At 41.6% G+C, this 24173-nt stretch overlaps 1 protein-coding gene across 2 annotated transcripts in view; it reads right to left on the reverse strand.

Annotated features, from left to right (window-relative positions):
- igdcc4 (immunoglobulin superfamily, DCC subclass, member 4) overlaps positions 1 to 24173 on the reverse strand; it is a 56317-nt gene that overhangs the window by 19813 nt on the left and 12331 nt on the right. For both annotated transcript variants that reach the window (XM_071207200.1, XM_034079336.1), the window contains exons 2-3: positions 9832 to 10149; positions 2162 to 2303 (exon numbers count right to left, since the gene is read on the reverse strand). In XM_071207200.1, coding sequence (XP_071063301.1) covers positions 2162 to 2303; positions 9832 to 10149 — 460 coding nt within the window. The remainder of the gene's footprint in view (positions 1 to 2161; positions 2304 to 9831; positions 10150 to 24173) is intronic.

Here is a 24173-nt window from a genome sequence, read left to right on the forward strand (position 1 = left end):
TCACCCGTCCCTAAAATATATTTGTATTGTAAAATAATTATATGTGCTGCTGTTCATATTTACTGTTTCTACTTGAATAATACTCTCTTCTCCACTTCTCCCTCTCTTATGGAGGTAATGTTCCAGACTACAGGCCCCCAGGGTACCGGGCAATGTGATGCCTTTATCGTCTTTATCGCAGCCTATTAGTCCCACCAGGATATGACCACTAGTAGTCTGTTCAGACGGGAGGGAGTGGAGATGTGCTGAGCAAAGACAAGGAGTAATGATTGGTGGGGAGAACATGGGGATAGAGGAGTGGCAGAAATACTGTAGAAATGTAAAGGGGATGATCGTGAAGAGAAAAGTAAGAGACGGCAGAAAGGCAAGAGAGAGAACAGAAAGAGAAAAAGCTGGTGATATATATCAGCCATTCCTTGCCTCATCTTTGTGAGAGGCCATTAACAGCGCCTGAGGTTGGAGAAGCACATCCCACCAATAAGACCTCATAAGCAGCTAGCTGTTTGCAGGTCATGTAGGGCTGAAGCAGCCATTAGCACTTAGTCCTCTGCAATAAGGCTGGAGACAAATTCCAAGGCTCTGCAGCCGGTAGAGTCACACTGACATGTCAATGGTTAAATGGCCCTGTAAATGAGACTATGCTGACATCAGAGAAGTACATTTTGAAAATGTACCGGCAGTGTTATTTTAGCTCAAGGTTGCTCTTCTGACAGTAGTTGAAATGATTTCACTAATGCCCTTCCAAAATTGTAAATCACATTTTGACAATATAGTTTGATATTCTGCCAGTAAAGAAAGTATGGAAACAGCAAAACTAAGAATCAGAGGCATTTACACGACATTACATTCATTCCATGTTACTTGTTAGACGCTTTTATCCAAAGTGACTTACATACTCAGTACTGTGGGCAATCCCCACAGGAGCAATGTGGGGTGAAGTGTTTCAGGGACACAACGACATGCTGACTGCAGTGGGGTTTGAACCTGTGACCCCCTGATCCAACAACCACTTTTGGAATGAGTGTCAACTTCATACATCCAGTAATATCAGTGTGGCATTGAGGGATGAAAGACAATTATACAAAGAGACTTTCCCCTTTTAAACTTGAAAATCTAAAGGAACATATTACAGTGTAAAATCATATATATGTACAGTAGCACATGGGTTGCAATGAATACATACAAAAACTCAAAGCTACATTTTCTAGATAAACAAGTACATTTAAAGGTGGGGTATGTAATTTTGGAGAAACCAGCTCGAGTGCGCTAGAATTTGAAAGTACACAACCGGAACAAATCTGCCCCTTCCTTCAGACTTCCTCACAGGCCCCTCCTCCAACACACACGAACGCGCACATGACCAATGAGGGAACGAGATAAGTCTGTGCACAGATGGAAGGCTGACAGGCAGGAAGGCCGTCCAGTTATTTGAGCCGGGCTTTGGTCGTGCTTTTTACAGCGGCTTCCACAGATGAATTTGTTTTGTATTTATTGTCAAAGCATTTCATATATTCATCGCTATCAGGATGTTAAGAGCATTCCATGGAATATAACAAAAACTGTTTCTGAAATAAATGACATACCCCACCTTTAAGTGTGTCGTCTGCTTCCCTTTCTCGACATGTGTGAAAGACAACATTTATTTAAACTGCAAACACTTTGACTGTTGCAGTTGTATATTGTAGCAATGAATAGTCTTTTCTGCACTGCATAAACCAAATGTTGAGGGCCACCGTAGCCATCCATAGTTTAATACAACAGTATTCTTCACATCACATTCTCTGAGATCAGCTGGCATTAAATAAGCACTTAAGACTTAACTGTTTAAGCATTTTAGTAAACTATAGATCATTTAATAATAATAATAATAATAATTTGTAGTAATTAATTTAAGTAGAAATTCAAGTCCCATAAGATGTATCATATCAATCATTTGAATGACTTAATGTCATTATGTAATGGACAGCAGTAAGATATTAAAGAGTGCACACACAAAGGGAAAAGTATCAGGTAATACAAACAATAACAAAATGAATATGCACTCAAATTAATTGAAACACACCTGAGTATCGCATCAGTTATTCATTGTTAGAAAATGAGATCACGGTAGAGAAGATGGAAAAGTAAGAAGGTGAAGGACAAAAACAAATAAAAGGGTCACCTTGTCTCCTCAGGGACGGCCACTGTGTCTTTCTCCCAGGTAATAACAGGTGTGGGTACTCCCTCAATCTGGCACTCGAAGCGAGCAGCCCCCCCAGCGGGCACTGTGTGGGGCGATGGCTCCTGATGAAACTTAGACAGACCTGGGGGGTAGAGAGGGGATAGAGGTCAGGGGGGTACAGTATCTATCAACACAGAGCTGATGATTTCCCAAAAGACAGACAAAAAGGAGCCCATCTCTAAATTACTGTTCCAGCAAATGACATATTTGTAATGGTCTGACTTGTGTGTGTCATGTTGTCTACCTGCAGGACACGGTCTACAGGGTTTAAAGTAGGTCACACAAGATGAGACAGACAGTATTGTTCTGAAGGTTTGGTCCACAGTTGTTGGACAGCTCTGTTTCCATCAGAATCCAAATAGATCACACACACACACACACACACACACACACACACACACACACACACACACACACACACACACACACACACACACACACACACACACACACACACACACACACACACACACACACACACACACACCAAGTACCTACAATTAAATGGGCTGCAAAACCAATGTGGTCATGGAAGGGGTTCTACATTAATTGTGTGTTCAACCTAATTGAGACCATTCAAAATGTGGTTTAAAATATAACATGTATTGGAGATTCTTCATTTTAATTGGTTTATTCTAAAACCAGCATAATTAGGTTAAGAATCAGTCCATTTTAGGGATTTTAAAAGGTACCGTTTTCCATTTTGTAATTTAATTATAGACTCGTTCAGACCTTTTAAATACCCTTGAATGTCCTGATTAGGATACATTTGGAGATTTAATCAGGTTTGGCTAGCTTATTCCTCTCTCCAGGTTGAGTCTTGGCAGCGCTCCAACTTTCAAGGCATCAACACATTCACAGCATGGGAAAGCCTTCTCCTGTAGATAATACCCAGCACCAGGGGGCAGCAGTGAGCGCTGTCTGAGGGCCTCTGACCTCTGACCCCGACAGGCTGCTGGAGAAGAGAACAACACTGGTTGCCTGCAGCTCTGACTGAAGAGTAGAGAGTGGGGGGTGGATGAAAGGAGAGCGCAGAGAAAGAAAACAAGAGGCTGGAAGAAAGCAGGGGAACAGAAGGAGACTCCAAATCCCAGATGATATATAACTAGAAAGGACTATATATGTATAAGTGGCAGAAAAACTAACATTGCCAACATGAAGACTGTACATCTTCCCATACATACATGTGCTCCAGGAAATGTACCAAAGAAAAGGCCAGACATTGGAATAGATAAATGCAGCTTTAGAATAAAGTGGTTTGTTATCAGTCATCCGCTTAGTGGTTTCTTTATGTTGTTCTGTAACATCTTTCCTCATAAGGGGCTAATCGCAGACCTGATTCATCACACCAGATTTGCACAGCATGAACACATGTAAAGATTATACAGCTGTGTTACAAACAGAAACATAACTGGCAAGAAGGACTAATCTGATTCACACATCTGAAGAAAGCTGCTGGCAGCAGAGATACTGTTGTGTTATAGTTTACACAGATTGCAAAGGCCTTTTGCCGACAGATTAGATCTTACTTAGAGGTTACACGTACATTGTTTACTGCTCTGAATCCAAGTGATTCTGGAAGCGTTTCTATTGGAGACAGGATAGTCCTGGTCTTTCATGCTCTTTCTGTTGGGTGACTCTTGTTAGGACCAAGCCATGTAAATGAGCCATGATGTCTTGCAGTCCACTGACATTCAAGTAAACACAGCTTAGAGTCTGCCGAGTGCAGCTGTGAGACTGCACTCAGGCACAGTGGTGCAATGTACTAAATGCGGTTGTAGACTCTCATTGACAATGCTAACATGCAGATGTTGAGCAGTTATAAGGACGCGATTATACCACCCTATTTCAGCAGGTGGCATGCTAACATTAGCCAATTAGCAAAGAAAAAAAGGGAATAAACCGAACCATGAGACAAAGCTAAATTCTGACCTGACAATAGCACCAGTGGAAACGTTAAGAGATCATATCATGTATTTAAAGGGTGGCATCAATGTCTGAAGTGTCATGGCAACACAGCAAATAGTTGTTGAGATATTACACGCCACAAATGTTCAACCTGGGGTACTTTCAAACGTGCAACCAATAACAAGACTGTATCAAGTTTTCAAGCAATTTTTGAACAAGCTTTCTTTTCCTAACCTCTGTAAGCTCGAGGAGACTATGCATGATTACCCTAATCCTTTCACACCAACTGTTGGTCATGGCAACAAACTGGCCATCTGTGTTTTCCTACTGTGCTGGGAGAAAGTTTCGGTTCACAGAGGCTGGCCATCGCAGCAGAAAACATTTGATTCATCTCAGAAACACTTGCAGTGATTGTTGCGCTGCAAGTTTTTGCAGGAACAGTTGATGATTAACCGCGGCCACATATAGCCATTACACAGCAGGATGCCCCCATGTAAACACACCGACTGAATCACTGCCAGAGAGACTGACAGGGTGCCAGCTGTGTGCGTGTGCGTGTGTGTAGGTGTGTGTGTGTGTGTGTGTGTGTGTGTGTGTGTGTGTGTGTGTGTGTGTGTGTGTGTGTGTGTGTGTGTGTGTGTGTGTGTGTGTGTGTGTGTGTGTGTGTGTGTGTGTGTGTGTGTGTGTGAGTGCACACGTGTAAACTTGAGTACATGTGTGCCGAGCTACTTGTACCTCAGTGTTGACTCAAGTGTGTTCTTTGATGCCTGAACAGAACTGCATGTGATTGTATTCCTGGATGACTGTGAGCATATGATTGTCAGTGTGATGCTGTGTGTTTGAGTGTGTGTGTATGTGTGTGTGGCGGATCATATTCCATATTGTAAATTCACATTCCTTTTTATATTTTGCACATTCCTGTTCAACTGCACAGCTCTGAAACCTTACATTCTGATAAACTGCACATTGTTGATTGTTAGGTTAAGTTTGAATGGGACTTATCTTTTTGTATATTCATAACATTTGCAAACATTTCTTTTTAAATATTTTTCTTTTTTTTAATAGCGATTTAAAAAATAATGATTATGTTTTCGCTCCTTTTTAAATCTGAATTCCTCTTATTGTGCTTGCTTACGCATTGACCCAAACACATGCTTGCTTGTATGCGTAAACCTACTTGGCAATAAAGCCGATTCTGTGGTAAACAACAGCTGAGCAGCGAGAGTGCAGATGAGAAAACTTTAGGAGGCGGGCGGTGTTCGGAGAAGACACTTTGCCCATGCTGCGATGGAACAATGGCGACTGGCAGGACTTCCACCTCCTTCCTGTCAAAGCATAATCATTAGTCTTTATCAGGAATCTATGCAAGTCCCCGCGCAATGAAATTCCATGAGAGAAGCGCCCGGCACCCTGCTGTTTTTCAAAGTAACTCTCCCAACAAAAGGTGACATATCAAGTCAAACATATCCAATTATATCCTAGCAACAAGGTCTTTAGAAAACACGTTGTGAGGCAGCTCCCTGGGCACTGCTCTATGAAAAGTGTCTAACAATTCAATGCACTACAAAAAAAGGTCCCCACATATGTGTTTACTCACTCTCATTTGTCTTTTTCATTGCTTCTCCCTCCCCCCTGCCCTTGACTTTACCCCAGACTTGTTCTCTGTCTTTGTCTGTCCCTCTATCTATGCCCCACTCTTTGGCCCCACAGCTATCAGATTGCAGCGTTTTTCCCCTCCCCTTGTGCAACAGATAATTCCCCCCGTGACCCCTCTGCTACCCAGCTTTCAGGCTGACTAACAGTGTGAAAACCCATAAAGCGTGCCCCTCGCCTCAACAGATATCTGTTACAGCAACTGCGAAACATGTGTGGTATGACATTTTGCTGCCCTTTTAAGCTTTATTACGTGGCTACACTCTGACCCTAGAATGTATTCATCATTCGTAAAAAAAAAAACGAAAGCTATTTCTAACAAACCCACACACTTTTTGTAAAATGTTTCAGCCGGTACATTCGATTATATTGTTAGATGTTCCGGAACTACCGCTTCTCATGTTGAGCATTGATCCTCCTCCTCCTCTTCCTCATATTTTCATCTTTCGAAGCCATGGCGTGCGTAGATTTGAAATGACGATTGTATGTTTTTACTGAAATCATGACCCTCACGTTAGTTTTAAATAAAAAACAGGGATACACCGTCATGAAAACCCCACAATGTATACACGTATAAAGTACACAGGTTGTTTATTATCGAGAGCGCACCCTTTTTTATAATTATGTCATCAGCTATTTGACTGTAATGACTTGCAAAAGCTGGTATGAATTAGGATATATCAACATTCACCTCAGCAGCCCCATAATGAGAAAAGTTAATTGGTCATTAAAAGCTGCTTTTTCTCCTGCATCATCGTTTACCCGTGGATGTGTTTGGGAGATGTAACGTGCCCACGGTGTGCCTCCTCTGGCATTTTGCAGAGAGAAGAGCGAGTTGGATTCTGAATTCCTGTTTGTCCGTATCTAAAGAGTGAGCCAGTCTCGTTCCCTGTGTCTTTCCTTTCCCTACACATTGACATGCTTTTATACAAGGCCACACGCATCATATACTGCGACAGGGAAACTGGAGCAGGTGGGTTTCGTAATGTGTTTTCACAGATGTGATCTCTGCTACGTTCCCTCTCCAGTCTCATTTCTGCTGGAGAAGACACAGTAGGAAATGAGAATGTCCGCTCAATGTTGGAGCAGTTCAGCTTCGACCTCCTGTAGCCTGGTCACATCCACTTCATAGGCCTTCGCTGCGGATTTCATTCAAACGCCACACTCTCATGCATGCACATTTAATACACACACACACGCTATATTAACAGCGTAGGTGATAATGTGGATGAAGCTACTTTACATTTTTATGCGGATGATACTGTGATGTATTGTGCAGGTCCCTCCATTAAAGAGGCTGTTGTTAAATTACAGGCTGTTTTTAACACTATTCAGACTCAGCTCTCTGAATTAAAGCTTCTTTTAAATGTGGATAAAACCAAGGGAATGCTCTTTTCAAAAGCAAAAAAGACACCAGAGCCTGTTTTAGATATTGTAACTACGCAAGGAACACAACTTGAAGTGGTTGCCTGTTACAAATACCTTGGTATCTGGCTTGATGATTGTCTCACTTTTAAACTTCATGTCAATAACCTGCTAAAAAAGCTGAGGGTTAGGCTAGGGTTCTTTTTCAGAAACAAGTCCTGTTTCTCGCTTGAGGCCAGGAAAAGGCTCTGTGACCTTTGACCTGTGCTGGACTATGGGGATCTGGTCTATATGAATGCACCTGCCAATTGCCTGGTCAAGTTAGATGCTGCGTATCACAGCGCACTGAGATTTGTGACAAACTGTAAAGCATTAACCCATCACTGTACCCTGTATGCAAGGGCTGGTTTGCTTTCACTAACTGTACGGAGGCTCAGTCACTGGTACATTTTTATATACAAAGCCATGCTAGGGAAACTTCCATCTTATATCTGCTCCTTGATCTCACGGAGAATTGTAAGTGGCTACTGCCTGAGATCGAATGCTGTGGTTTTATTAAATGTGCCAACTGCTAGGACTGTCTTAGGGAAGACAGCTTTTAGATGCGCAGCTCCTCTGTCTTGGAATAGTCTGCAAATTAAATGGAAACTGAACAATCTGGTGCCACTAAATGTTTTTAAAGCTCGGTTGGATGCTACTCAATCAGAAGCTATTGGTACCTGTTTATGTGGATAATTATGTAAATGATGCTGGATGATGTCCTTTTGTTGTTCTGTTTATGTTTTTATGTTTCATGTGGAACTACTTGAGCAGGTCTCCCTTGGAAAAGAGATCAATGATCTCAATGGGATTTATCTGTATAAATAAAGGTTTGAAATGAAATGAAATGACGTGCACGCACGCACACACACACACACACACACACACACACACACACACACACACACACACACACACACACACACACACACACACACACACACACACACACACACACACACACACACACACACACACACACACACACACACACACACACACACACACACACACACACACACACACACACACACACACACACACACACACACACACACCATGTATACATCACTTCAAGGGACATTACATTGACTTACATGCATTTCCTGGAGACTTATCCTAACCTTAACCAACACATGCCTAACCCTTAACATTAACCTAATCCTAAACCTAACCAAGTCTTCACCCTAAAATTAATGATCCCCCTTATGGGGACCTCCAATGTGTCCCCATAAGGGAGGCGAGTCCCCACACGTGACTGTGTAGACAGATTTAGGTCCCCACATGTATAGTAATGCTAGGTCACACACACCCACCCCCCCCCCCCCCCACACACACACACACACACACACACACACACACACACACACACACACACACACACACACACACACACACACACACACACACACACACACACACACACACACACACACACACACACACACACACAAAGGTCATTCTTAATGGTGTCTGAAGCCTTTCCTTTCACCATCACCACAAACTCTCTTCAGTCTGTTCTGCCTTCTCACCATTCATCCCACATCCCCCCTTCGCCTCCTTTACTCCTTTGTGTTCCTCAAACAAGAGATCCTCATGAATAGGCTTGTGACAGCTGACAAAAGCAGGGGCATCCCCAAAGAGCACTGTCTCATTTTATACAAAGCTAATGACTAAATAAAGATGACCACTTAAAGAGTGTGAGTGAAAGAGGCCTCCTTGGATCTTCTTGTACATTTCTTTCATCTCCACCCAGTTTTCCTCCTGCCTTTTAGCCGACCGATGTTTAAAAGTGTACTTACTCCCAGGACACTTGCTAGCACTCAATCAGAGGATAAGTCTCCTATCTGAGGCACAGTAGAAGCAAGTTCATCTCCCTCGACGAGAGAGAAATCCCTTGACAAATCGGACAAATCACATTGCTTGTGTGTGTTTGCATGCTGAACTCTAAATGGATGAATCAAACCAATAATCAAACCAATATTCCTCCATTACATAAGGGACAGTGCGACCTCCCTCTTCCTGAAATGTTGAGCATTTTTACTGCCAAGAAAAACAGATACCCCACAACACAAAAAGTAACTGTATTTTCGTGATATAATCACCATGATGGAAGAAGAACTTAATTTAACCTCAAAAACACATTTTGTAGCTTTCACTTTAGTGTCTCTCAACAAAGTGGCAGAAAACAGTGAGCAATGTCCGAGAGCCAATGGTGACCTCCCCAAAACTCGTTTTTTGCCCAAGCAAGGGGGCAAATGCAACCAAATGCAATTTACCATCATAGAGGACTCCAAAAAGCAGAACACATCCACATTTGAGGCTGGATCCATTCATATTAGGGCTTTTCTATTTAAAGAAGTGACTAAATTATCATTCCATTATCAGATGGGTTCATTTTGTGTAGATTAACTAATTGATTGATTACCTAATAGTTTCCGTTCTACTCTATTACACTTTGTATCTCTAAAGCAACTATGGTAAGAACGTTTGTGGAACTTTCTATCCATCCATCAATTAACTTTTTAAACTTTGGGATTGGAGCCCAAAGCAGTAAACTCTAGACAAATCACGGTAGCTTTATCAATGCTGCAAATGCATTGATTTTGATACATATTCATTGTCATAGATGATATGAGACTTACTTGCTAGGAGAACATTCACAGTCCGGCTGGTCAGGGCTCCGAGGGCGCTAGCAGTCACACAGCTGTAGCCCCCCTCCACTCCCTGGTGGGGGGACTGGCCCTCCTTAGAGGTCGGCAGCAGGAGGAGGGATCCGTTGGGCAAATACTGCAGGAAGCGCCCCCCCTCCAGAGGCAGGCGCTGGCCATCCTGAAACCAGGTGACATTGAACTGTGTCTCAGTGGCCCCAAGCTTGCAGTCCAGCAGGAGGGGCGAACCTGGCTCCAACACTACATGACTGGGCCCCGCCCCGCAGCTCAGCTCCACCGAAAAAGGCTTTTCTGTGAGGGACAAAGATAGAATATATATGAATATATTGTTAAACACATACAAAGTGGAAGCAGGTCTTTGTAATGTTTGCGTCTTCTCTGTTTCTTCCTTTAGAAGAAAAATGGGACACAACTGATGCATCGTAATCTGCAACTAGCAAACACGTCAGACCAGAACGTTTAGTTGGCATTTTGTGTCTGTTGTGTGTTAGTGTTACTGCTCTGCATGCAAATATAAGTGGGATTGTCTGGTAGAGGTAAAGGGTACTAAAGGGTCTGGTTTACATTCACAACCTGTATGTTTCCGGTCAAATCTTTCACGATGTTAATGCACACTCTGACAGCTCCACGCTGCACTGGAGTCTTCAGGTTTCTTCGCTGCATGTTGTGTCAAAGACTGTTTCTTTCGAAGTAGGACATTGTGTATAAGATAATTATCGATTTACATGTTTCATAGCTACGTCGTCAGTACTGTTTAGGACGGACATTTTATTTTAAAAAATGTTTTTTGAGCGTAGGGATCTTTAAACTATATATTTAATATGTCTCTAAATGTTCATTTAGATGTAGACCTTGCTGGAACCCTCTGTAGGAACCTTTGTATTGCTCTGTGAACACTATCACAGCTCAACTATAAATCCAATATTGCACATTCATTCTTCATCTTTGGAGCCAAGGCAGAACGTATAAAAGTTAGCGCTGAGCAAAGTGAAGCAACTTACGTAAATGTACGTAACAATTTCACCAGGAGACTATGCTCCAATTCAAACACTGAGTAAGTGCATTGAACAAATCAATGACTGGATGTCAGAACTTTCTCCAATTAAACAAAGATAAAACTGAGGTAATGGTTTTTGGAGCCAAGTCAGAACGTATAAAAGTTAGCGCTGAGCTTCAGTCTGCAATGTTCAAAACAACAGATAAAGCCAGAAATCTAGGTGTAGTCATGGACTCTGACCTGAGTTTCAACAGTTACATTAAAACAGTTACTAAATCAGCCTACTATCACCTAAAGAACATATCTAGGATTAAAAGACTAATGTCACAGCAGGATTTGGAAACACTTGTCCATGCTTTTATCTTCAGTAGACTCGACTACTGCAATGGTGTCTTCACAGGTCTCACTAAAAAATCTATTAGGAAGCTGCAGCTGATCCAGAACGCCGCTGCTCGAGTCCTCACTGACACTAAGAAAGTGGATCACATCACTCCTGTTCTGAAGACTTTACACTGGCTTCCTGTGTGTCAAAGAATAGATTTCAAAATACTGCTGCTGGTTTATAAAGCACTGAATGGTTTAGGGCCAAAATACATTTCTGACCTCCTGCTAAATTATGAACCATCCAGATCTCTCAGGTCTTCAGGGACTGGTCAGCTTTCTGTCCCCAGAGTCAGAACTAAACATGGAGAAGCAGCGTTCAGTTATTATGCTCCAAATATCTGGAACAAACTCCCAGAAACCTGCAGGTCCGCTGCAACTCTACTTTTAAATCCAGGCTGAAGACTTTTCTTTTTGTCGCTGCTTTTAATTGAACTATTCATATCTTAGAATGCACTGTAACTTTTATCCATGTATTTTTTCTTTTAATGTTTATTGTATTAGCTTTTCTTTTTAATGACTGATTTTAAATGCCATTTTCTTAATGTCTTTCATTTTTTGTAAAGCACTTTGAATTGCCTTGTGTTGAAAGGTGCTATATAAATAAACTTGCCTTGCCTTTCCTTGCCTTGCCTTCATTGATGCAATTATTCACACATCTGTTTTTTGTCCTTTTCGGCTATTTTTGCCTACTTTATCAATTCCAGCACGAGGCAATTTTTCATTTCACAGCAACAGTTCAATACAATCGATAGCGCTGGCATCACAGATGGATATGGGTGGTGCATTCCAGAGGCAGGGTGATTTGGGGACAGAGTAGCGGCCAGAGGAAGAGACAGAGGAGGAGGGGCTCTGAAAATGAAATGGGTGCAGCGGCATGAAGGGATGTGTGTGTCAGCAGCAGGACATTAAAGTCGGCGAGAGAGAGGGGAAGTCCTGGAGTGAAAGGTTGATGAGCTGGTGTGAGATAAGCAACAGAGTGCTACATAAACCGTGGTCAAAGGAGATATTTCTTAGCCACCGTGCTAAAGCTTCATCATTCTTGTTTTTTAAAGAAAGCTTTATGATTTAGAGCAGGGGTTCCCAACCCCCGGTCCACGGACCGGTCCCGGGCCGCGGAGGTGTTACTGCCGGGCCGCGAAATAGCTGTGAATTTATCGTAATATTTGCAGAATTATAAATATATAAAAATATTTTATCATAATATTTTTTTCAAAAAGTGTTTAATGTTCGCACCTATACCAGTGATATTATTTCATCCAGTAGCCTAGTTCATCTTTCACCAGATAACCATTGAAAATGGCTTTTATGATGTTCCGAGGGATTCGGCGGCTCAGCCTGGTCTCAGCCTCTCGTGCGCAGGAGAAAGTTACCGGTGCGCCAAGTAGGAAAAGGACCGCACAGGAGACAATCGTTTAATTGCAGACTGTTATGTTTATGTGGGGAAATGGCAGTGCATACATTATTTGAGATATATTTCAAAATCAGACTTAATTTTAAGGACATGTCGGCCAGGGGTGTAGAGCTATATGTTTAAGCACCGGATCGGCAAAACAGGAGAGTAAACCAGTCTGCCTTGATCTATGAATTTGTTTCCGGGACTCTCACGGTATCTGCTGCCCGCAGCTGTTTTATAGAAGGAAAGCCTCCTTCACTTCATGAAATGGCTGCAGCATCAGGAGGCAGCGAGACGTGTAACTCCGCTTCTGAGAAGTGCAGCACCAGCGCGCCGAGAGCGGTGCCTTTTTACGCCTTCGCTGTGTTTACCTTCATCAGAACAGCGAGTGAGGCTGCTACGTGTTAACCACACACACCTCTACACACATCGAACTGCCCGATTACTCCCCCTTTTATTAGTTTTATGAAGGAGATGTCCAGTCACCAAGGCGCATGATGTGTGTGTGTGTGTGTGTGTGTGTGTGTGTGTGTGTGTGTGTGTGTGTGTGTGTGTGTGTGTGTGTGTGTGTGTGTGTGTGTGTGTGTGTGTGTGTGTCTGACACCGGCATTTGTTTTCAAATGACCTGAACAGTAATTTACACACATCTGGCTAACTCCATAGGTAGCCTATATGCAGGTGTTCACACACACACACACACACACACACACACACACACACACACACACACACACACACACACACACACACACACACACACACACACACACACACACACACACACACACACACACACACACACACACACACACACACACACACACACACCCTTCATATTGCGCCTTCACCTCGTTTTCCCATCACTGGATTATCCGTAAATCATACAAACAAAACCAAAACGTTGATTTATCTGTTTTCCCGTTTTGGTTTAAAAACTGAATAACGTCGGTTTTTTGGTTTTCCGAAAAAACGACATCGGTTCTTTTTTAAACGTTGTTAATATGTTTTGGATGCATATTGTTCTATTATTTGTGCAGGCTGTTACATACAATTAGCCTCTGTTGCAAATATTAAAATATTAAAATCAGTTGAAATTGACAACCGGTCCACGATTTTTTTTTAATGTATCTGCCGGTCCTTGGCACAATAAAGGTTGGGAACCCCTGATTTAGAGTGTGAAAGAATGCTTCCATTGCCGTGTTTGCCAATGTTTGAACACACTTCATGCAATGTATGAACTTTCTTTTACTTCATTTCTTTGACGAACAAGCTGGAATGATAAAAGTGTAAAACAAATCATATCTCGAGAAGAAGGGAATTATTGAACAAAGAAGGTGAAAAGATCAAGATCGGTTTTGAAGGTGGGACATAAAAGGAACTGAAGAGTTCAAACCTTGACCGACACATTGGTGGTTAATTATATGTTATGAACAGGATGAATAGCATTAGACCAGTAAGGTAAAACCATGAATAGTAAGGGTAAATATTGCACTATTCTCAGTAGACTACACATTCTATCCAATATTAGACACTGAGGTTCAGCAAGTAGTTGTGATTAAACACGGATGAACCTGATTTAGCTTGTAATCGCTTATTTTCATATTATTTCAAATATTCATACATTTTAGGAAGGGCATGCTGACAGAAACGTATTCACTTTAAAGAAAATGAATCACTGCTGAAAACACAGAATCCATATACAGTATTCATTTCATTTCAAACCTTTATTTATCCAGGTGAATCCCATTGAGATCATTGATCTCTTTTTCAAGGGAGACCTGCTCAAGTAGGTTCCACATGAAACATAAAAAACATAAACAGAACAACAAAAGGACATCATCCAGCATCATTACAGGGATTACAATTTACAATAACTATCCACATGAACAGGTACCAACAGCTTCCGATTGAGTAGCATCCAACCGAGCTTTAAAAATATTTAGTGGCACCAGATTGTTCAGTTTCTATTTAATTCGCAGACTATTCCAAGACAGAGGAGCTGCGCATTTAAAAGCTATCTTCCCTAAGACAGTCCTAGCAGTTGGCACATTTAATACTTTACTATTACATGTCACTTGTTAGACGCTTTTATCCAAAGCGACTTACATACTCAATACTGTGGACAATCCCCACAGGAGCAATTTGGGGTGAAGTGTCTTGCCCAGGGACACAACGACATGCTGACTGCAGTGGGGTTTGAACCTGTAACCCCCTCATCCGAACCCCAACGCACTACCCACTGCGCCACAGTTTTAGATGACCCTAATTGAATTTAGCTTTCCTGTTTGTGTTACCTGCAATATTTAAGCATCTTCTGAGCGTTGGAATGAGTTGCCTCGTTTTGTTTTGAACACCTGTACATTGTTATTGTCTGACCTCCTCTGTTCAAGCCTGGTGCATTATTTATGTGTGGTGTTCTCCAATGCAGCGGCACTTACTGAAAGGTCTAAACACACATTTGCACTGAGAGTGAAAGCAGAGATGTATGGAGCCAGTCGCCCCCTCTGTCAGATCCTAGTAATCTGTGTGAATGTGAAGGTTTTCAAGTGTCAACCTTCTCTAGTTTGAAATTAACTTAGACACAGCCTTTGGGGATAAAACCAAATTAACCTATTGATTCTGTCTGACCTGCACAGTCTGGATTTGAAGTGCAGCGCTGCAACTAAACCCACCATGAATTGAGGATTTCATTCAAATTAATTAATCATTTAATTAAAACAGAAGGAACACTTTTCTAAAGTCTCAGTTTGTTGGTGGAGCAGCTAATAAAAAGCTGAAAAAACACATACTATAATCAGTTTAAAAAGGACCAACACTTATTGAACATATTTCCACTTTAACTTTAACTATATCTTTATTTGTTGTTCCTTCATTTTCTTTTCCCTTCACTATATCTGTAAAGTGTCTTTGAGCACCTGTAAAAGCGCTAACAAATTAAATCTATTATTATTATTATTATTATTATTATATAATTTGATGATTATCTTTTCAACATGTAAAAGGTTCTAATGTATCTCTTGGTTCGATGTATTGGCATACAAGTGAAATCCTTTGCATGCATGACATGACAGCGCTATACAAAGGGTTCAGGGTTGTATAAGTGATGTGCGAGCAAGGTGAATGGTGGATTGTTTACTTCTGCCTACAGCTCGGATTCATCTATAGGTGAAACATATTATGAATGAATTCCCTTTCAGTGTTGTTTCCATTAAGTCATTACTGCATCTGTGCAAGTTACATCATTTAAAGTGTCCCTCTTTAGTTCATTGGACAAATCCCTTCATGATTATGGCTTCTAAAGGTTATTTTCTCACAGACGTACATTAACACACATACACACACACACACACACACACACACACACACACACGAACACGCACAGGCAGGTTTCTTTCAGCTTCTCTTTCTCCAGCGTTGGATTAATTAAGTTAATGGGAATTTTTTTCCTTGATTAAATGAGGCCTGACCCCCCACCATTACTTCCTGATGAAGAGGCTGGGTAATGCTGAGAAAGGCAGCACAGTGCTCTCACTCTCACACACACACACACACACACGCGCGCGCGCGCGCGCACACACACACACACACACACACACACACACACCAGAAACCCCATACGAATAGGGAACATGGAAGCAGAACACACTGTAGGAACAGAAACACTTTGTACAAGTACGCCATCACAAACACTGACACAGATCACCTCCATGGCTTCTCTTTTTTTTTGCCCCCATTTCAGCTAATTATGTCCCATTAAGTCAGGGGTGCCCAACCAGTCGCGAGATGTGTCTAAAAATAGAACAACAACATTCTGTTTTATCGTTAATGTCCTGTAATAATCTTCCTGTGCCAGAATAATGCACTTGAACGCATCAAAGCTTTGTGATTGGCCGGCGTGACCCCATGTGTTGGGGCGTGGCTGGTGGGCAGTGGGCAGTGCACTAGTTCGCTGACGTTGTCCGTGTCAACACTCAACAGGAGTGACAGTCCGCACACACATAAGACCGTAATTACGGCAGAAGCAAAAAAGCCCAAAATATATCATTTTCACTCCGAGTGGCAGGATGATTATTTTTATCTATTCCAATTCAAAGTCCATCTGTCTCATCTGCAATGCGAGCGTGGCTTTATCGAAGAAGGGTAATTTAGGAGCGGCATTTCAAAACAGTGCACAAACGCTACGAGACGGAATTCCCTCCTAATTCTGCCCTACGCTCCAAAAGGGGAGGGGCCTGAAAGGACAGCTAAATGCACAGCAGTCCATTTTCACCAGGCCCAACAACAAGAGCAAGGCTGCTCCAGAGCATCTTATCGTGTCAGTCACGTTCTTGCGAAACACATAAAGTCTTTCAAAGAAGCATTCCTGGAGGCTGCCGACACGCTTTTTGGCGGACAGTAAAAATAACAGAAGCATTTCAACAGGTTTTTGATATAATAAAAACTCAAGTTAGATACCGTTATTAATCAGCTGTAAGTTTTAGTTTGTTTGAACTTAGTCATTATAATTATTGTACAAAATGGTATAAGAATGCAAACATTAAGATCTGTTCTGTTTAAATTGATTATAGTCTATTATCAATTCAGGTTAAGAAACTAGTGTTGCTTGCATCCTATTTTAAAGGCATTTATTTTTATACTCTACTAAAATGCTACAAAAAAGGGTTTGATTCTATTAATTTTGTATTTTTTATTGCACGTTAGCAGCAGATTCCTGTGAAGCTTCAGATCTGAGTTGTCTTATTATTATTCAGAGTATTTTCTTTTTTCCTGTGTCATATGTGGCAGCACTGTTCAATGTTTCTTCAAAACATTACCCACTGTAGTGACGTGTGAATAAACTCCAACTCTGTATCAACAACACTGTTGTGTAACTTCAGTTAAATACTTGTATGTGTGTAGATTAGAAAGAGGTCAAATAAAGGATCTGCAGTATTTTATGGAGTATTAATCGTACAAAGGTCAGTTGTATACAAGTCGAAGTGTGTATTTACCTGGTAGTAGGCTGGCTACGCCTCTCTATTTGGACTGGTAGATCTCGGCAGACTGGCAACTTTAAAAGTAGCTCTCGGTTCAAAAAAGGTTGGGCACCCCTGCATTAAGTCATTGAAATGTTAGCAGCCTTTTCCCAGCTCAATGGCAATGGTTTTACATGGCAAGAGGTGGAGATCATTCCGCATTTGACATGGAAGACTCCCATATTTGGAGTGGAAGATAAGCAGGAAACACACATTTTACTTTAGGTTAAGACATCCTTACACTTATCTTTGCTTTTAAATGAGTGTTTTTAAAAAAGCTCAGGCTTTTAGCTGCACTGCTCCCAGACTCTGGAACTCCCTCCTCCCGCACACCCGACAGTCCGACACAATCACCATTCAAATCCCAATCAAAAACCCACCTGTTCAAATCTGCCTACTCACTGTAGTGCTCCCCATTATATGTTTCATTTGTGTCCACTTGATTGTCTCCTCCATGATTTCCTGTTTGTGTTTTTAACATGTTTTGTTGCCTATTAGTGTTTTCTTTTTTTAACAAATAGTACGGTGTCCTTGGGTGTCATGAAAGGCGCCTACAAATAAAATGTGTTATTATTATTATTATTATTAAATGCCATTTTATAATATGTTTCTTAATGCTCGTAATGTCTTTCATTTTTTTTGTAACGCACTTTGAATTGCCTTGTGTTGAAAGGGGCTATCTAAATAAACGTGCCTTGCCTTACACTTAAAAAACACAATTTATAATAGGATAAAATAAAACAAAGGTGTTCAACCTGTAACTGTAAACATAAAGGGAGGTTACAGGACGAGCATGATTTGCTATCCGTTTACAAAAGGAGGCATCATAATCGTATCACATATTTCAAGCTATTTCATCCGGGAATAAATCACATGAAAACTGAGACACACTTTCACACTGGAAAACTTGCCCTAGATTTGTGGCCAATAGGCAGCACACACACAAATACACACACACATATTCACACGCTGACATGTTCCCACACAGCTGTTTCAACCCACAGAGACACACGCAATCCCAAAAGAGTAACTGTCAATGTCTCATGAGGACACAATGTGGTGAAGACGAGGGTAGAGGGGTCTGTGAAGTGGACATGCTGGAATGGACAGGGTGCACTCTGGGATATAGTAGCGGCTGTGCGGTTTCCCTGAGCTGTAGTGAATGGATTGCGATGGCACCGCGCCAAGAGGTTCATATCTTACTCTAGGTAGAGAAAGGACAGTGGTTTACAAAAGGGAGAGAGGATGAAATAGAGCCCATCAAACAACTAGAGAAAATCAAAACAGAGAAAAAAGGAAAGAAAGAACGCCACACACAAATCAAACAGTCCCCCAAAACCCATTAAATAACCATTTTGACCATATCTGGATTTGGAATAGTCTGAATTGTGCCAACAGCAATTTAGATGTTGCATGAATAAAGTGGTGGTATTTTCTGAAATTGAATCACATGTTTGGTGCACTTTCATACTACTGCCTTATATCACTAATCTGATGGACAAATCAGTGAAGTAGACTAGATTTGGAGTCTTACTCACGATGCAAAACACAAAGAAAGGAAGACAAAACACACAGACATAACAACAGACTGAAGTTGGGAGGGCACTGCTCTCGATACCATCAACTAGTCCGCTGGTCCATTTCTGTTAATGGATCACCGATTCACAAAACGTTTAGGAGAACATAAGGAGAAAGAGGAGGAGAGTGACCCGGCACAGTAAATATTTCACCCTGCCCTGCTCACTGTCAACAGAGAGCGGACAACCCATGACTCGCAGGTCACAGCTCAGGTTTCCACAGTCTCTAAAGCCAAGCTATACAATACCTCTGGCCTTTCAGGAACTAGAGATATGATCAAAGGCTAAAAGAGACAATAAATACTGCTTCTTGTAATGAATTGAATGTTCTTTTTACCTGAGGCTGACATATAGCATGTTGTCATGTGTTCTGCACAGTTACTTCCTGAACCCACAGCATTACTTCAAGCTAATTACTAACACCGGCTTGTTAAGAAGCTCACATGCTTACATTAGCAAATGAGCACTTAGCACAAGGACAGCAGAAGCTGGTTGGAGAGTAATTTGTTTACGAGTTTGGTCATAAAACAAAGCACTGGACAAAAGTACATTTTGTTCTCACGGTGACATTTGACAACATTCGCTGGGATCACCAAAAAGATGTACCGAATGTTTGAAGGAAATCCATCCGATAATTGTTGAAACAATTCAGTTCAAAGTGGAGCACTAAGAAAATGATTGACAATGTCAACCAAATAACTACACAACAAGTGTGGCTAAGAATCAGCACAATAACTATAGTGTTGGATTAACAAGTGCCACATTGGCTGAAAGGGGTCTCCATCGAGAAACGGGAAGAGGGTAAAGGAGAAAAAGCAAGGAACCCAGAGTAAAATAATGAAATACAGGACTGAACAGTGCAGATAAGATTAAGGCAGCCTTGAGACTCAATTGAAGGAGAGCAACGAAATGTGATTACAGAGGCTTTTGCGAAGAGGGACAACTAAAGCACTCAAAAGCAGGGGAAACCAGATTGCCTTGCGCCTCCTGCTAAATTGAGACAGCAGTATAGTAGGTAATTGCTTTGAGTCGATCCTGAATGATGTTAGAAAGGTATTGCATTGTACATGTACTTGTCTCTGTGAAACAGTGTTGTGCGATATCACTGCGTTGAAACCTAAATACAGGCTGAGTGAGCAGAGACAGATGGTCTGATTGATAGCACAGTGCCACGTTAACAGCAGGATAACTCCAGTGTGTGTCTGTGTGTGTGAGTGTGATCGTCTGGATGCCACAAACAAAACCACAAATTGAGCTCAACTAGCGTTACATCTGTTTTATACATTTTTATTCCAGCCTGTCAGCTAACTCAATCACGATGCAGCGATAACAGCAAGGTAAAAGCCGTATAGGGAACTTATACGTGCTTGTGGCCGAAACACCATGCGACTTGAGAATAAATCGATAATTCAAAGCCACAGTTGTGATATTCGGAGCAGAGAAGCAGCTAGCGATAAACCCTGCTGGGAGATGGAGACTTGGTATGCAAGTGGAAAGATCTGTAAAATAAGAAGCAGTAATCCTCCCTGACAGACGCACCCCGCTCCTGTTTAAATAAGTAGGCTTTTATCAAGCTTCATCTCTGGCTTCCCATGTTAAACTGGTGCCTTGGGCAAAGCGCTGCCAGGAGTCTGAAGCATGCGACACATTAAACTGTCTTTATGCATCTTAAATTGCTCTGATGGCAGATAAAACTTTCTGTTTACTAGTTTAGCAACGCTGCACACATAGCGCTCAGTATTTCACTGAATCAACAGCGCGGTTGTGAGTCACTCGACAATCTGAACAGCTGTCGTGTCAGGTGTTAACCGTTCAAGCTGTGTCTCCTCCCATGACGATACAGCAGGGTTCTTCTCACACCCCGTCATCACACTCACACTCTCTCTCACACTCACACACACACACACACACACACACACACACACACACACACACACACACACACACACACACACACCACACACACACACACACACACCACACACACACACACACACACACACACACACACACACACACACACACACACACACACACACACACACACACACACACACACACACACACACACACACATACCATATATACATCACTTCAGGGGAAATTACATTGACTTACATGCATTTCCTGGAGACTTATCCTAACCATAACCAACACATGCCTAACCCTATCCCTTAGCCTTACCCTAACTCGAACCAAGTCTTCACCCTAAAATGAATGATTCCCCTCATGGGGACCTCCATTTTGTCCACATAAGGGAAGGCAGTCCCCACACGTGACTGTGTAAACAGATTCAGGTCCCCACAAGGATAGTAATGTTAGGCCACACACACACACACACACACACACACACACATGCACACACACACACATAGACATACACACACACACACACACACACACACACACACACACACACACACACACACACACACACACACACACACACACACACACACACACACACACACACACACACACACACAGTCAGAAAGCTGATACGATGAATCAAAGTTTTTACTCTGACTTTTAGCACCCGAGAGGCCACTGAGTTTATACAAAATAGAGTGGAAAAAGCCAACAGGATTTTGGAATACTAGGCTGCATGCCTAAGAAACATTTATGTTCAGCAAGGTAATATCATTTTTGAAGCGGAAATCCAATCAATCACCAGAAGTAAATAGCACATAAACAAACTACGTCACGGCTGCATGGCTTCGCATCACCACTGCTAAGCTAAAGGAAGCTTCAGGCATTCACGAGTGGGGAACATCTCTTAAGTTTACCACGGATCTTCTTGCAAGCATCTATCCAAAACACGTTGGAAAAAACATTGACTTTGAGACGAGTTAACAAGTTATAAAATGCTCATTCTCTTCCAGGGTTTAGGACTCATTCCTGCACAACTTAATGACAGGCCTGATATTAATTCAACTTACTTCATTCACATTTAGCACGGCATTTTTCCCTGATGAAAACCGTTTCAATCATCTTTCTGAATTAAGGATTCTGTTGCTGCTCATTAGGACCCTGGCCTCCAGATCAGGTGGCATATTGGAAATCCTTACTTTAACTTTAAAACAAACAAATGTAAATTATTACCATCTAATGATCTCCCAGGAGAACATTATTGACATTTCAAAAATGAGAAATACGATAAGTTCTCTGTCTATGTCTATAAAATATCATAACATATTGAAAGAATGCTCATTACCATTTCCCTAAGTCCAGGTAAGATAGACACATTGATTGCTTTTTACAACCAGTCAAGAAAAACAAGGATGTTTCTTTTAACTATAATAGAAGAATAAAGAAAACAGCACAAATATGCATTTGAATCAAAAGATTGTTGGCATCTCTGCTAAAAATGACTATACAGCTCTAAGTTGTGTCATGATTTGCCTTTGCACCTGTCACTCTGCATTAAGGTGTACAACAGCTCTACTGTCAAACAGCTAATATAAAAAATGTCCATGCTTCGGTCATACGTTGTTACTCTTTTCTCAAAGGTAACATAAAGGTAAAAACCACCAGACTAAGGGACAGTTTCATCCCACAGGCCATAAGACTGTTAAACACTGAACTTTTGAAAGAACATACATAACATGACTCTGTTTGCAACTCACTATCAATATTCCAATTACTGTATACAGACTATTCTGCACTGTTTCTATCATATTCTGTTTCAATTATATTCAATTATAAAACGGACAAGTCAAATCAAGCAATCTGATTGGTTCTTAGCCGTGATATACTGAGCGTATACCACGGGTAGAATTGTAAGTTACTTTTCACAGCAAGTCAGTATCCCTCCGTGTCTGAGAAAAACAGTATACCGTTGGGCTGAAAAGCTTTTCATACAAGAAAGCAGCGGAGAAGTAACGGGGCAGAAACCCTCCTTTTTACGCAGCGGTCCAGACATAGACATCAAACGGCAAAACATATTCATTGTGCAGTTCCTTTGGCATCAGGGCAGGGATATCTAGATACTTTCCAAGGTTTGACATAATGAATTGTGCTACTTTTAAAGCAAGCAACGATGTTTTCAAATCTGTAATCAAAGAGGTCCGCAAAAACACTATCGGCCAATCAGATTGCTTGATTTGACTTGTCAGTTTTATAAATATATTTACATTTCTTGCGTTACGGAACAAACTTACAAAGCATAAGATGGAAACATTTAAGATTAACTTCGACCTCCGGGGAGGTCTTACTATGGAGGAGTGGATTGAGCAGTGCCTATCTCCAGAAAGCACCTAAACGACGACATGCAGAGCTACGTGAAGAGCAGGTAGACCAACTGGAAAAGTACCACCATTCAAAAGCTTTCTGATGCGGGTCTTGAAAGCAGAGAAAGTATGACCGTTAGTGGCCACAGGTGCGAAAGCTCTCTGCTACTGTAAGCCGAATCTCGGGGACCGGAGAAAGTGGAGCAATATTCTCACCACGCCAAGCAACTGCCTAGGACAATCTCAACAAGTAACCACGTAAGCCATGCTACTGATGCTGGACAGGTTTTCAGTGGGTGCAACATACAAATGAATGTAAATAAATAGCCAAATAATGGATCAATTCTCTCTGTCTAATATGTTCGCTAGCTGTTAGTGTTGTTGCATAGCAACCACCTCGCACTATGTTTCGCGCAGAAGGCAACAGAGGGACTATTTTATTTTGAACATCATTATTTATTAATAAAAACTATTTAAATTAGAGTGTGTATTTTTTTTTCATATTGCCACTTGGTAACCGTTTTATAAAAGCAATAGGTCACTTCAGGCCGTGGTATATGCTCATTATATCACAGCTAAGGGGCGTGGTTAAGCCCGACGCGAAGCGGAGGGTCGACAACCCTGTCGTGAGCTATTGCTTAATTGTAACCCTCCTATTGTCTTCGTTTCCCCCCCTTACTTTGGTGTTCGCGGTCAAAATTGACCGGTCCTGTTTTAACT

This window comes from Pseudochaenichthys georgianus, chromosome 3 (genome assembly GCF_902827115.2).
Source record: "Pseudochaenichthys georgianus chromosome 3, fPseGeo1.2, whole genome shotgun sequence".
Lineage (NCBI taxonomy): Eukaryota > Metazoa > Chordata > Actinopteri > Perciformes > Channichthyidae > Pseudochaenichthys > Pseudochaenichthys georgianus.